This window comes from Sminthopsis crassicaudata, chromosome 3 (assembly GCF_048593235.1).
Source record: "Sminthopsis crassicaudata isolate SCR6 chromosome 3, ASM4859323v1, whole genome shotgun sequence".
In the NCBI taxonomy this organism is placed as follows: Eukaryota; Metazoa; Chordata; class Mammalia; order Dasyuromorphia; family Dasyuridae; genus Sminthopsis; species Sminthopsis crassicaudata.
Genome location: NC_133619.1, coordinates 525,655,842 through 525,672,693, shown reverse-complemented (window position 1 = coordinate 525,672,693; position 16,852 = coordinate 525,655,842). Strand labels below are relative to the sequence as shown.

The 16,852-nt window shown below is 36.6% G+C and overlaps 1 protein-coding gene across 1 annotated transcript; it reads left to right on the top strand.

Moving 5' to 3' along the window:
- Positions 1-19: 19 nt before the first annotated feature.
- POU2AF3 (POU class 2 homeobox associating factor 3) lies at positions 20-11,044 on the top strand. The gene is made up of 5 exons (XM_074302262.1): positions 20-50; positions 291-385; positions 6,728-6,782; positions 8,506-8,735; positions 10,428-11,044. The coding sequence occupies exons 1-5, from the start codon at positions 20-22 to the stop codon at positions 10,806-10,808; spliced, it is 792 nt and encodes a 263-aa protein (XP_074158363.1). The 3' UTR covers positions 10,809-11,044.
- Positions 11,045-16,852: the final 5,808 nt, after the last annotated feature.

Here is a 16,852-nt window from a genome sequence, read left to right as displayed (position 1 = left end):
CACTGGGGGCTGGGGAGGGATGGCTGAAGAGACCCATCTACTTCTGTTTGGTTGGATTCTACTATGGCCTACCTGATCTCATAGTGGCTCTGTTTGCAAAAACTAGTCTCCCTTTAGCTTATCTAACCTAAGGAACCCTGTGATCTTGGGGAAAATTCCCTAATTATTCAGACATTTTAGACATCTGAGAACATGTTTAGATTCTTGTTTCCTTTCTGCCCCCATGTCCAAATCTGAACCTTAATCATGGAGCGGCTTTCTTGGGCTCTGATTAATAAACTTTCCCCCAGAAAAACCGAAGGTGTATCAAGGGGTCCGGGTGAAGATCACAGTGAAGGAGCTGCTGCAGCAGAGGAGGGCTCACCAAGCGGCATCAGGGGGAACCGTAAGCACAAATCCTTCACTTTACTTTGAAAAAGATTTCAGCCCAACACTTGTACTGTGTCATGTAGCACCATCTAGGTTCTAGGGACTGAGCATCCTCAAGCCCTGAGCCCAGATGCCCTTCCTTCTGTAAGGTTATGTAGAATTCCTAGCTGCTCCTCATCCTGGGTCTTCCCCACATCCTGCTGTCTGCCATACTCACCATAAGGAGGCAATAGAAAGCAGCAGGACATGTTATCTGTTAGTGTTCCAGAGGTTGAGCCACTATTGTTGAGCTTTAGGATTTTTTTGGATTAACTAAGCAACAAACAAGTTAGTCTCTTTGAGTAAAGATGTATGTAAGATAATATATACTCATTCTCTGCCATAGGCTCTGGCCAACTAATGTTGTCAAAGAAAGTTTCTCCCAGAAACTTAACCAACTCAGATTAATAGCTGTAAAAGAGTATAGAAACCATCTAGTTTGAAAGGATCATAAATCTAGAGCTGGATAGGACCTTAATGGTCATCTAGTCCAAAATCCTCAAATTTTCACAGATGAGGAAACTAAGGTCCATTGTCCACAGAGGGGTTTAAATGTCAGAACTGAGATCCTACTCCAGGTCCTCAGACTGCAAATGCAATACAATTTTCACTGCACCATTCAATGTCCCTTTATTGTGTCATGGTACAAAAGACAAAATAGGATAAATGGAAAGAATGTAGGTATTTAAAATCAGACCACTGGATACAAATCCTATTTTGGGTCACTGTGGGATGCTGAGCATGTTAATCTCTCTGCAGTTTCCCTATCTGGAAAATGAAAGGGCTAGGCCAGATAATCTCTAAAGTTTCTTCCAGCTTTAAAATCATTAGCCTAAATCCTAAACTGTATAACTGGTCTAGAGAAAGTGAAATGATTTAGCCAAAAACACAAACTAAAAACAAAAACAATTATGCAAGAGATCTAGGATTCACATCAAGTCTCCAAACCCAGAGTTCTTTCTATTAACTACCACTTCCTTCAAGAACTATCCTTCAAAAATAGCACTTCACCAGTAAAGATTGCTCCCCTTTCCTCTTATTCTTATTACTTCTGCTGCTGCTACTAGTACTACTATTACTACAACTTCTACTACTACTACTACTGACTTTGAGGTCATTATCTCTGAACCATTAGTCATTGAGCACTCTGGACAGGAAGAAACCTCATTAGCTAAAACTAGATAGCTCAGAATATCCACAGCTCACTTGAAAATTAAATCATTTAGGACAGTGGTTTTCAAATTTTTGTTCTCAGTACCTTTATTTTGTTAAAAATTATTAAGGATCTGTCCAAAGAGTTTTTGTTTATGTGGGTTATATTTATGAATAATTATGAAAAATTATGAAAGGTTTCAGGGATCCTCAAGATTCTCTGGATCACACTTGGAGAGCCACTGATTTAGAAAATGAGGTTGGGCTTTGGTAAAACTTTTAAAGTTAGAAGAGAACTATAGTACTCAGGAGCCTCAGTGGGAAATTAGTCCTAAGAGACCATTTGGCTTTTCTAAAACCACACAGGGAAACAGTGGCTTGTGATGTGTGGAGAGGGGTGGGGAGAGTGAGGGTTGGGGTTTAGAGGGGAGGAGTTGACAGCCTGGGCTGTGGTTAGCTTAGATTAAATCCCAGTACTTCTCCGACTCATTAGCCATCCCCAGGGAAAGTTTTGTGCCTCCTCTGCTATTTTTTGTTTTGTTTTGCTTTTCTCTAAATGTCCATGGGCATCAACAGCCCCTGGCCTTCCTGTGTCTCTTTCTAATATTGGCTGATATGAATAATAATTAAAGCTGGGAGTTATCAAAAAGTGATTCTAAGAGAGCCTAGACAGCAGTTAAATAATGCTCATAAGAAGAGCATTGAGTATAAGGCTTAAGTGAGAGTGAGTGCCAGTGAAATACTTGGAGAGCTTCCAGTATATGGTGGCTCCTATGCTGTGCTGGAATATAATTATTTAATTTGATTTAAGGCAACACCTGAGGAAGCTAATGACTGTATGCAGGACCTCAGCCAACACAATAATAACACATTACCTTGGCAGAGTGCTCACAATTTTTTTGAAAGCATTTTCCCTTACAACATCCAGGTAAAGTAGGCAGGGCAGAGATTATTATCCTCATTTTGCAGATAAGGAAACTGATGTTTATAAAGTTTAAGTGATTTGCTCATGGTCACAAGAGTAATATACTGTATTCTAAGACCAGAATTCTTGCTGCTAAGCTACTTTGAGCTTTTTGATCTGTCACTTCATTTCATCTGAGTCTGTGCAAATTCTTCTGTACTAGGGAGGTATCTGGAGTATAAACCTAGTTACCACTAACATATGTCACTACCAGTTCAGAGATGGTTGTAGAAGAAAAAATTAAGTAGTCAGGAATTTGAAGGTTGATGAGTGCTGCTGACCAAAAAATTACCAAGATTTGGGAAATGAAGATTATGAGAAACCAATCCTAGCAGCAATCCTAGACTAGCATTACTAAACATTTAGGGGATATCATAGGATGATAGATTTGGAGATGGAAAGGAAATCCAAGGTCCATCTAGTCCAAATACTTCATTTCACAAGATGAAAAACTAAGGCCTAGGGAATTTAAGTAACCTGAGCAAAGTCAATGACAGATCTAGGATTTGAATGCAAATCTCTTAAATTTTAAATTCAAACTTCTTTCCAAATCCACTTGCATGGATTTAATTAATAAGATCCAGGTCTACATCAAAAACTATAACTAGGGGCAGCTAGCTGGCACCGTGGAAAGAACACCAGCCCTGAAGTCAGAAGGACTTGAGTTCAAATCTGACCTCAGACACTTAACACTTCCTAGCTGTTTGACTCTGGGCAAGTCACTTAACTCCAATTGCTAGAGGGAAAAAAAACAAACAAACAAAAAAACCATAACTATAGTTATATACATATAGTTATAAAACTATAATTATATATGTACATACATATATCTATATATACATATATATATAAAATATACATATATACATATATATGTACATATATAATTATAGTTATATAAGAAGGTTGGGAAGGGTAGAGCAGCTGGATTTTTTTTTCCTGTTGTCAGACCCATATAATGCACAAATGTACATGGGATGAGCCATAGATAATTTATTGACAAGAATCAGCTATGTGATGATGCAGTGTCTACAGCACAAGAATGAAGTGACAAAGACTAGACTTCAAATTCTACCTCAGATACTTACTAGCTATATGACTCTGAGCAAATCAACTCACCTCAGTTTCCTTATTTGTAAAATGTGAATAATAATAGCATCTTCCTCCCAGGATTGTTGTGAGGTAAAATGAGATATTTATAAAATGATTTGCAAACCTTAAAGCACACTATAAAAACTACCTAGCTAGCTATTGTTATCTAGCTTAGAGCACTTTAAAGTTTGTTTTTGTTCAATCATGTCTGACTCTTTGTGACTCCATTTGGGAGTTTCTTGGCAGAAGTACTGGAGTGATTTGTTGTGTCTCCCAGTTCATTTTTCAGATGAGGAAATTGAGGCAAATAAGGTAAAGATGAGTCTCTCTGAATTCAGGCCAAGCCCTCTATCTGATGTACTACCTTTGTCCACTTTAAAATTTATCAAGTCCCTTTCCCAAAGAAGCCCACTGACGGATATTTTTGTCAGTATTACTATCCCTATTTTTCAGATGTCCAAAATTGAAACTAGAGGAGGTAAAACATATCACATTTCCCATGTCCATCTCCTTTCCAAGTAGCTTATCTGCATGTTTATTATTAATCTTCTACTATATCTAGATAGAGATGCAAGTGCTTGTAGGTATATAGAGAATAAACACTCCTCCCCAGTTCTGCCCTGGAGGATGACATCAGTACATGTCCCTGCAGCTATGGGGCAAAAACATTTCTTCCATCTACAGTCTAGATAGAAAAAAAAAAAAATCTATCACCTGAAATGTGGAAGATGGGGGGGAAGGGAGAAAAGCATCAGAAGAACTTGTTTTGGAGTAAAGGGCAAAAATCAGACAGTACTATTTACTTGATCCATCAGGATAGGGTTCTATGGTTTTGTTAAAAACATTTTTTTTTTCCCCTGAGGGTTAAGTGACTTGACCAGGGTCACACAGCTAGGAAGTGTTAAGTGTCTGAGGCTAGATTTGAACTCAGGTCCTCCTGACGTCTGGGCTGGTGCTCTATCCACTGTATCACCTAGCTGCCCCTCTGCTCCTGTAAAAACAATTTTCATCAAATTATTTCAGAATGCCTCCTTGGAACTTGGAGCCAATTAAAATCGCATTTATCAAATACAACAATCAAATATACTCTGTGGGGAGCTAGGTGGCACTTAAACAGCTAGAGAGCATAGTGAATAGAGCACTGAGCCTAGAGTCAAGAAAGACTGAGTTTAAAACTTACTTCAAACACTAGCAGCATGGCCTTAGACATGTCACTTAAATCTGTCTGCCTCAATTTTCTCATCTGTAAAATGATCAGAAGAAAACGGGTGAACCACTCCAGTAACTTTGCCAAGAAAATTCCAAATGGGGTCATGAATTGGACATGACTGAAATAACTGAATAACAACATAAAATTTCCTGGTCTTATTTTTGCCAGCTATTTGTGTTGCATTGTATCAGGGAGCCTAAACAGAACAGAAAAAATATCTTCATTTTTACACACACACACACACACACACACACACACACACACACAGAGAAAAAGAGAGAGGAGGATTTTCCAAGTACCCTTAGTGTAAATGGAAACTTCAATTGTTGTCTATCCAAAGATGATCTTTTATCTTTATATTTTCTTTTGGTTCAATATTTGGGAGGGTTTTGTTTGTTTTATAAACAATGAGTTCCTCTTTTCACCCCAGGGCCTCAGTTTCCTTATCTGTAAAATACTGGCATTGAACTAGTTGTTCCCTAAGGTCTCTTCCAACTCTAAAATCTATGATCTTATCATCCTACAAATGACAAGTTATAGATTTCTTTGCCACAGGTGTCATTTTGGAAGAAAAAAAGAGTTGTCTTTCTTTGTCTTTTTTTTTTTTTTTTGTGAGTATACTTGTGTGGAAAAGAGAAGGTAAACTCACAATGAGAAAGATAATATCAAATTGATTACTGTAAACTGACCTCAGAGAGATAAAAATATAGAAAAAAGAGTGATCAAAGGGGCAGGAAAGGGGTTAATAAGAACTCTACAATGGAGATTTTTAAAAAACCTACTCCTTGTGAGATCTCTAGCAGCAGCCAAATATTTGCATAAAGATCTGATAAATCTTTCCAGCTTCCTGGTTCATGACATTATGACATGGATCACTTTCAAAGTTTGTACCACCTCCTGTTCTCAGCATTGGATGATTGCACAATTTTCCTAGTGGTTGAGTACTCTGGGCTGGCTACAGCCTGGAATCCCTTCCTGAAACTCTAAACTATGATGGTCCCTTTAAAATTTAAAGCTAACACCTGAAACCAGAAGAGAATTAGTACTAAATTACTAATCCAGCTAGAAAATTCTGAATTCATTTGTCCTTAAATGAATTAGAAAGAATATTCTAATGACTCCAGAATATTTTGATGGTGCCGCAGCTTTCACAGAAAGTAACAGAACCTACCAAAAGAGTTGTCATATCTCCCTCCAACTAATTAACACTTGCATACCTTCTAAGTTGCCTCCTTAGTTGAGTTTTGCCTTAAGTTCATCAAAATCAACAATTTGTGACATTTCATGGATATCTCCCCCAAAACCTAGCACAGTGATCTATGAACCATAGGTACTTAATAAATGATTTTTGAGTGCATGGATAAACAAGATAGATCAGTAGGGGAAAATGTGATTTTTTTTTTATTCTTTAAGAAATACCAGAATTAACAGGGGGTTATTTTCCTCCCAATAAAAGCTCACAACTATTCAAATAATACATTGTTTAATAAAATCCTTTAAAAGGAAGAAAATCAGTATTTCATAAGTGATCAACTTTCTGAAATAAATGAATCCTATTCATGAAACATTTTCAATTAGACACATGAAGGTGAGAGGCTCTTTTCTACATTTTCCCTAGTAACTTTCATTTCTTTAAATAAAAAAAAAAGTGATTAGCTATATTCCAAACAGAAGCATTTTAGACTAATATTAGAACTTAAGAGCAATAAAGTGAAAAGTAAATCAAATAACAATCATTGTCCTTAATTCTTTACTCTAAAGTTGGAAAGAAAAAAACAAAAAACATATGACTTACCTTATTGCAAGGGGAAAAAAACCTGTCACTTATTAATGTCTTACCTTTCCCCTTATCAAAACAATTTATTTCATTTTACTTAATGATTGTATTCTTGATTTGGCAGTTGTCCCGGAGCACCAGCGTCCAGCTTTCAGAAGCAGTTTCACCTTCTTCTGCAGGTGAGTACAAACAGCATCCCATTATCCCCAGTCTATTTCCAGAGTACACCTCACAGAGCTTCTAATGCTGAATTCGAGGTTAAGGTAGGCACTGCCATTTAACTGGAATTCAACCAATCAGAACTAGAAAAAGGCACAACGAATCCATGTGAGCAAGCAACAAGCAAACAAGTACATATTTTTGTCCCCATATGGGGACAGTTCAAGGCTTTGCGTCAAACACAGTTTGTTCTCCCCCATTTATTCCAGGTCCTTAGCAAAGAATAACTAAAATTAGCTAAGATATAGCATTGTTTTGGTATTCACAATGTTGATATCTTTTTCAGTGAACTAAGGGGAATAATGAACATCCTGAGGCTCTTAGATAATGCTTTTTCAGCTGTTCATTTAGTTTCTAGCCAACACAAGTTCCTTCTCTCTCTCTCTCTCTCTCTCTCTCTCTCTCTCTCTCTCTCTCTCTCTCTCTCTCTCTCTCTCTCTCTCTCTCTCTCTCTCTCTCTTCTTCCTCTTTCTTCTCCAGAACAGAGTTCAAACAGCTGTAATTCTTCTCAGCCCAATCTGAATAACTCTATTACATAAACACTCCTACTTATTCCACTCCACATCCAAGACTTGAAGTAGGTCATATATGCAGAAACCTCACCTCATAGTTTCCTGGATCTGAATGTCACATGAAATAATGTTGACAAATCTCAAAATAAAAAAAATAAAAAAACCTTATGTTTTTATATCCGTTTCATTGACAGCCTAATTCTTTCTTTTCATAAAATTTTAAGATTTATAATCATAATTTGATGAATTCATTTGGGAATGAAATGGCAGCAACTAAAAAAATTCTACAGTGTTATTTTGTCCTTGGCATTTTGTCAAATTAGCAATTCTCATTCTAATTACACAATTGTAGGAATGCTCTCTTTCTTGAGAAAATATTTCCATTTTCATGTTTAGTGACTTAAGATAATTAATGTCACTTTAAGTTTTTTAAGTTCACATTTGAGGAAGTATAGACATTCATTTGATATTCCATATCATGAATAGATATTAAAAAATACTAAGATAATAATTTCAATAGTCCCTCTTGTTTTATTAAAATTTTCTTTGAAACCACAGACAATTCTGTAAGTTATTTTCAAAAATCGTCCTGAGTTGTAAAGCTTTATGCACTGTCACTAAGTCTGTGAGGTTGTACAAAGGCACTATAGAGGGGAATTCAAGCTATTCCTGTAAGACACAACCAGAATGGGTGTGTCCATTCACATATCCAACCAAATCCACAATAGGATGAAGGATTTAGAGCTAAAAAGGAGTTTGAAGGTCATCTTGTCCAACTTCTTGATTTTACACAGGAGAAAATTGAGATAAGAAGTGGGTAAGGTATAAATAAGAATTTATAGAGTGCCAGGAACTGTGCTAGGTGCTTTTTATTTGTCTCATTTGATTTGCCTCATTTTTTTGAAAGAAACAAGAGGCAGAGCTAACATTCAAACCCAGATCCTTTGACTATATACAATGCTCTTTCCACTATACAATGCTGCATCTCTAGATTGACACCTTTCTGGGACCTGCACTGACAATTAAAACTGCTAAAAACACCAAAGAAACTCTTCCTCAGTCTACTATTTTTTAGTCCTAGTTGGCTTGATCTAAAAACTCTACAAACACATAGCCAAACCTGCAAATATCACTTTGAAATGTTAAATCTCTGTCTCTTCTTTACTCCTAGCCCCCTATTTCGAGCCAGAGACTATTTCTCCTGCTCCCAACTATTTTCAGCCTCGACAGTTTTCCAGTTGTGTATCCTGTGAAGAAAATCCCAGCTGCCTTGATCAGGTCTTTGAGTCCTACCTTCCAACAGAGACGCTCCTGGACCATTCACTTAGCTCCACACAAGGCGTCCCACCATGTTTCCAGGACAGCTTTCAGGCCACCCCTTTCTGCTTTAATGAGAGTCTGGTAATTTATCTCCATTCTTTCCTTCATTTGATTGATGCTGTCTGTTCAATAGTAAAGTAATAATGAGAAATCATGCTAACACTATCAACAAGGAAATCAAAGAGGAAACTAGCAAAGAACCATCTAAAAACCATTGGAGGTAGAAGCAGCCCCACACACACTGGGTTTTAGAATCTAGAATGCATAAATAATCGCTAGGTTTTCAAACCTAATCCAGCTGGTTGCATCCCAGTGTAGTTAGTATCTAAATTGAGAGGTGACATTAAAATGAGTATTTAAGGCAATCTTTTGTGTTTTTTTAAACTGTAAACCATAACATGTTGACTAAATGAAGACCAGTGTTGTGCACACTGGTTCCTAGGAAACCCAGCACAGGCTGATGAGCTCATACTTTCCTCACACTTCCTCGAAAATAAAATCTAGCATGTCTGCATTAATTATGGAATAGCCATTTTGCTTGATTTTTTATCATTAAATTCACGGATTTTGTATTTATTTACTAAATTTTTACTCTTCGTTCTAGTATTTTTAGAATTACATGATGCTAGGCAACTCTCATGGGAGTTTTTTTGTTGTATGTTTTTCTGGAAATGATGAGATTTTAGTTGGGCTTCTCTGATTTATGGGATATCTAATGTTTTAAGATTCATTATATATAACTTGATTGAAGGACTATAGAATCATAGGGTAAGAGCTGGAGAGTACCTTAGAAGTCATGTATTTCAATTTATCCTTTACAGATGAAAAAACTTGAGTTCAAGCAGGCAGTAAATATAATTGGCTTCAAAATAAGATCAGAAATTCATATCTCAGGCTTTTTGATCCTTTTTGAAACATTTTTCAGTTAAAAAAAAAGTAGCAGCAGTTTCTACTTCAAGAATTGGAACTTCAAGAACTTGAAGCTCTATATAACCTTGAAATTTTGAATTATGTGGGAAATAGCAACTGAATAGTATTGAATTTGTGTGTTCTCTCCAGGAACTGGAAAAACACGTTATCTGCTACCTTCCACTTCGGAAAGCCATTGATAACATATTACTAAAAGCCTGTTAGACTTCTGAATGTCCTTTTTTTGTAGCACTGAAGATCAAGTTTTTGGATGAGCTAGGTAGGCTGTGCTTGGCAATTTTTATTTTGCTCTGAGCATTTGCTGAGAAGGAGCTAATACTACCCTACCAGAGGGCCATCCTGTCTACCATCTAATCCCCTAGGAGTTTGAAAGATGACTGGTCAAGGAAATGGCACTCCCTATACATCAAGTGTTCTGCGACATCCAGAAAGCTATCAGCAATATATGCAATTCACTGTCTGGCATTGAGATTTTATTTTGCAGGTGAACTGAAATATGATGGGGGTTTGTGGTTAAAGAACAGTGTCATATGAAACACAGTTATAACAAAGGAAGCCAATGAAGCAAAAGTTACCTGGAAACCAATCCTTTGTCAGGAGTTGCACAAATAAATTTAGAATATGATGTAATGAAAGTAGTTAACAAGGAAAATAATTTTGGGGATGTTTATCCCTTCCCTTCCCTTCCCTGATTTTGTGTGTGTGTGTGTGTGTGTGTGTGTCTGTGTGTGTGTGTGTGTGTGTTGGTTTGTTTTCTAGGCTATATAAAGCACACTGGTTGCTTTCTTTCATACTGGCTGAATTAACAACTGTTTTGTTCCCTGGGCTCTTATATTTCTTCAGGCACCAACATCACCCTCTGAATCATCAACTCTGTCCAGTCCTCTGGAATACAGTTATTCCCTACCTCAGCAGCCATCATTGGCTCCAGTGACTTACAGCTCTTCTTCCTCCCTGGACACCAGGAACTGTGGGTATCCCCCAGAAGAGTACTCATATCATCATTTCCACTCTCATCCCCAGTATGGTTGTTGCACCTGTTCCTCTTCTTCCTCTGTCTGTTACTGCGCATCATGGGACACAGAGCACCTGGACACCATCAAAGTATCAGAGTATTTCTCCTATTCAGATACAGACTATATAGACTATTCCCATTCCCTGCCGACAGCCGTGGCCGATGATTTCTATAGAAGGGAAGCAGATTGTGACATCTGCTACAGTTAGTGGGAATAGGATTTCTTTGGAGTATTATACGTGTATATTTTGCTACTCAAGTTAGATAGCACCTCAAAATGCCATCTAGGAATGGAGATCACAGAGTTCAGTTTACACCTTCACTACAATTTTGTTTTGTTTTGTTTTTAATATCCTGACATTAACTTAGTCATTGATCATAAATCCTCTAAATCCTGCCATAGCTACACTCCTGCCTTGTACACTTACAGTTAAGATTCCTTAAAGAAAACTTTCATTTATTTGTTTTACTCTCCTGTATAACATTTTCATTTTTTTACTAATAAATAATTTTTATTATTAAATAATACGTTTGCTGCTTTCTGAATTAGTGGTTCCCAGCTCTCCTGGAGCCCTCCTATGATACCTCTTTGTGGCATAGAGTTGACTCTAGTTCCTAAAGGATATGCCCATGTTTGGTAAGATTTTATATATGAAGCCAGGGACAAATTATCCTCTTAGGATTCCACTGACCTAATTTTGGAGAGCTCAAAAGATTCACCATTGTGCAGTGATTGTGTTGGTGACCACAATTCAAGAAATTACATACCAACGTAGAAAAATGTTCAGTGATTTTTATATATCTATCCATTATTTCATCTTTAGGGGGGATTCTCCATGTGATGTTTACCCACCTAGTCAGATAGGCATCTGATCTATACCAGAATCTGGGAGAAGCCCAAGATACTATGAGGTTAATAGACTTGCTCAGGTCAGACACTTGTGATGTGTGAAAGGTAATCTTGAACCCAGATCTTCTGAGTACAAGACTGTTTCTCTCTCCACACTCAAATCCAGTTCACATTCAAGTCAAGACATATTCCAGAGATCATTGGTCCCCTTCAAAAACGAAGGGAGAAGACAACAATTTTGCTAATTCTCATAGAAGTCCTAATGGAGGGAATATCCACATCTATGAACAATATAGCTCTTTGAAGTTAGTCAAGTAATATTTTTCAGCATGAATTGAATACTAAATTAAAGCTAGAAAAGCTCAGAATTGAATTAACTTAATGCGTCCTAATGAGAAAATCAGCATAGCAGCAGATGGAGAATTAGTGTTCAGCCCTACTTTTAACTACTGATGATTCCTTACATTCAAAAAACGGCTTTTTTAATTGAGAAACTTTCTCAGTTTATGAACTCAGTGTTCTCAATGTATGAACTTACTTAAGTCTTTATAATAACCGTGGGAAGAGTAGGTAGAGTAAATCTCACCCATTTTATTGACGACTGAACTAAGGCTTAGGAAGGGTCAAAAAGATGCTCAGGAATATGGGACAAAAAAGCACTAAAATCCAGCATTTAATTCCCTTAGTTTACAATGCGTCTGTGTGAGCATACATTCATTTAGAGAAAAAAATAAAGCATCTTTAAGTGTGGAAAAATACCCTGATTTTCTGAAGTGGGTAAGAAGAAGACAAGCTCTGGTCCAACAAGATGGGAAGTCTTGGATATACTTAAGGTCTATAAAAACAGTACTCCAAAATAATCTTGTCTTCACTAATATTTAAATGTAGGTAAATTTTCATTTAAGAGTAAAAAATTATGCATTCACTTCTCAGGGATGGCCTATGTATTTGTTGTCTGATGAAGGAAACAGACCTTTTAGTGACTACTATATGCCAGAAATGATTCTAAGCACATTACAAATATAATTTCCTTTAACCCTTGCCCAAGGATATATAACTAGTGGCTGAGACTTGATTTGAAGTTCCATCTTTTTTTCTTCTTTTTTTAATAATAGCTTTTTATTTTCAAAATGCACAGAAAAATAGATTTCAATATTCACCCTTGCAAAACCTTGTGTTCCAAAATTTTCTCCCTTTCTTCCCTCCCTGCTCCCCTCCCCTAGACAGCAAGTAATCCAATATATGTTAAACACATGCAATTCTTCTATGCATATTTCCACATTCATCATGCTGCACAAGAAAAATCAGATCAAAAATGAAAAAAATAAAACAAGCACACAACAAAAAGGTGAAAATATTATGTTGTGATCCACATTCAGTTCCCACAGTTTTCTATATACAGATGACTCTCTTCATCACAAGTCTGAATCACCAGAAAAGAATCACATCCATCAGAGTTGATCATCACATAATCCTGCTCTGTACAATGTTCTCTTTATTCTACTCACTTCACTCAGCATCAATTCTTGTAACTCTCTCCATGGTTCTCTGAAATCATCCTTCTGATCATTTCTTATAGGACAATAATATTCCATAACATTCATATACTATATAATTATAGCCATTCTTCAACTGATGAGCATCCACTCAATTTCCAGTTCCTTGCCACTACAAAAAAGGACTGCTACAAACATTTTTGCACATGTGGGCCCTTTTTCCTTTTTTATAATCTCTTTGGGAGACAGACTCAGTAGAGACACTGCTACAGTTTGATAGTCCTTTGGGCATAGTTTCAAATTGCTCTCCAGAAGGGTTGGATCAGTTCACTACTCCACCAACATTGTATTAATTGAACTCTTATCTTCCTGCCTCCAAGCCCAGCACCATCCACCATACCACCTCTTCTAAAACTAACCAAGGTAAGCTTAGTTAGGCTTACCTTCAGGCTGATGAATTTTTTCCAGCCAATCAATAAGCATATATTAAGTTCTAACTATGTGCCAGGCATTGTGCTAGGAAACAGGAATACAAAGAAGGAAAAAGAACAGCCCTATCTTCAATTAGCTTACCATTTAGCTAGGGGAGACAACAAGTACATCTATGATTGATTGTTGTACATTCTTGAAGAGGACCAAAATGACTTTACTATGTTGGGATCAACATAGTGGCTGAATAGACGAATATGAACTCAGAAAGCTCTGTCATAGGTTGGGCATAAATAGTCCACACAAACATTTGTAGTGGAAATTTCTCCAAATGTGCATGTCTCACATTTCTTTTAAGCTACAGCAATTTTGCTTCTCTCTTAGAGCACAGCACTTTCTTTGATTCAGACACACCATGCTGGGTGGTCTTGAGTCAGTATCCCCCATATCATACAATCAATTCCAAAGTTCTTTAAAGAGACCTTGATAGTATCCTTGTATCACTTCTTCTAAAAGTGAAAAGTAATTTTGAATGAAATAAAGCAAGACAGCAAGAAGGACTCTGTGTAGAAGGAAGTGAAGCTTCAGTTGGATGTTAAAGCAAACTAATTATTTAAGACAAGAGAGTACATTCTTTAATCCTTGCCCAGGGACATATAGCTAGTATCTAGGGCCTGATTTGAGCTTCCATCTTCCTTTTGTTTTTTCTTTTTTTTCTTTTTTTTTAAACAACAGCTTTTTATTTTCAAAATACATGCAAAGATAGTTTTCAACATTCACTCTTGCAAAACCTTGTGTTCCAAATTTTTCTCCCTTCCTTCCCCCCACCCCTTTCCATAGATAGCAATCCAATATAGGTTAAACATGTGCAATTCTTACATATATATATACATTTCCATGTTTATCATACTGCACAAGAAAAATAAAATCAAAAAGGAAAAAAAAAACTGAGGAAAAAGCAAACAGCAACAATAAAAAAGGTGGAAATACTATGTTGTGATCTACATTCAGTCTCCACAGTCCTCTCTCTGGATATAGAGAAAGGAGTGGGAGACCACCAGTACAAGGAGATGGGAGCAGGAAATGAAGTGCTGCTTCTGAGGAACTAAGAGAAGCCAATTGGGCTGAATTGCAGTGTGATTTGAGGGGAGAAATGAGCAATAAATCTGGAAAAGAAAGTTTGAGTCAATTTGCAAAGGCTCAAAATTTTAAGCAATTTATTGCAACTCTTGAAGACCGTCTAAGTGATAAGTCCTTAAAAATATAATTTAGGGGTTCTTGAGGATCCTGAAAACTCTTTCAGAGAGTCTACAAAATCAAAAGTATTTTCTATAATAATACTAAAATGCTTTAATTTCTAATATGTTAAATATTGATAGTCATCATTCATTTAAACAAAAGTTCTTTGGAAGAGTTCTCAATCATTTGTAAGAATATAAAATGTTTTAAGACCAAAAAGTTTGAGAAATATTATTCCAAGTACTTACTATTTAGAATGACAATTCATATTGATGAAGAGGTGATCCAAACCAGGAAATTAAGTGTTAAAATGAATAGAATGGCAGCAGGTATGTAAACTACTAATGAAGCTTACAAGGTAATCCATGTGATTATTCATTTACCATTGTTCAGGTTACAATGTTAGTAGAAGGCCAAATTCAACTTCAATGAATTTAACATATCCCTCCATCAGATCATATTTCAACCTGAGATTTGCTCACCTTTATTCATAAAAACTCCTTAGAGAATTGACCCAACATGAAGGATGCCTTCTTTTGGATCTTTTGGTATTCTGTAAGAACTTGTCATTCTATCTCTTCCTATGTGACTGGTCTGCCTCCTTTTCAGAGCATTCATTTCCTAGATGATATCTTTTTACACTTTTTTTTGCATAGGAATTCTCACTTTCTAAATACAACAGCCTTGTCAGACCCAACAGACATTTCTTCATTGCTCCTTGGTCACCTGAGATTTTGATTCCATTTTTTGATTTGTTAAGTATTTAACAACAACAATACTTAACTAAGACAAATATATACAGCCTTAGGAAATGAAGCAACTCCCATGAATATGTAAAGACAATACAAGTTTGCTTAACACATGGAATCATAGAGATAGCTTTGTTCAACTATGCTCTGATTATTATTATCAATTGAAACACCAAAAAAAGGGAGAAAGATGCTCACCAAAAAAGGGATGGGGAATCATAGATCTCAATGACCATCTAGCCTAGGCCATAGTTTTTGCATTAAGAAATCCAAGGCCAGAAGAGGATAAATCACTTGTCCAAGAATGCACAAGTAGCATGTGTCTGAGGCAGGATTTAAGGTCAATGAACATCCATAGCTGTTGTAGATATATTTCCACTCCCAATATTTTTCCTTGCTTAGATTTGCCTCACTTTTTCCTTCCAGGTATGTTGCTGCATGATTGACACATCTCTATACCCAAAATAGGAAGGTCATTGACTGTTTGCCTTTGTCCCTAGGCTTTTATATTCTGGGTACTTTTTTGGTCATTAAAGTGCCATTTAAACAAACATCACTGAAACTCCTTGACTGATTCACAAGATAGGTCATCAACTTCATGGCTTGCTTTCTTAACAAATAAATCTATTTGAAGAAGTCTAGCTACCTCTTAAAGTGAGAAGTTGCTTGAGCTACCCCAGCATATACATTTCTTTAAGATCTATAGAGGCAGGAATAGCAATCTTCAAGTAATATAGATAGATAGAAGACTGAACCTGGAGTCAAGAAGTTAATATTGCTCTTGTCATTTTTAGTCATGTCTGACTCTTCATGACCCCATTTGAAATTTTCTTGACAAAGACACTTCAGCAGTTTGCCATTTCTTCTTTGGCTCATCTTACAGATGAGGAAACTGAGGCAAACAGGATGGAGTGACTTGCTCAGGCTCACCGGGCTAGGAAGTGTCTGAGGTCAGATTTGAATTCAGGAAGATGAATTTTCTTGATTCCAGGATTGGCATTCTAGCTACTGTGCCATCCAAGTGCTATTGGAGTCCAGAAAACTGAGTTCAAATTTGTCCTTAGACACATATCTGTGTGATCCTGAGCAAATCATTGAACCTTATTCTAACTCAGTATTCCCATCTATAAAATGGGGAATATTAATATTGCACTACATAAATGCTAGTTATTATTATTATTATCATTTTTTAATTTACTTATTTGCTAAGGGTTAAAAGGCAGGAGAATCCTATTCTTAAAAGGATTGACCAGACTGCTTGTCAAAGCACATAACAATGATAATATAAATGATGACAAAAGCAATAAAAACAGTTTTGTGATTTGCAACCTGCTTTACTTGTGTTATCCCATGGGGTTCTTACAACAACCCTACAAGAGAGGCACTATTATTATCCCCATTTTATAGATGAGGAAACTGAGATTTTGAGATGTTAGTTGACTAACCCAGGATCACACAGCTAATTAAATGTCTGAGCAACACTTGAGATC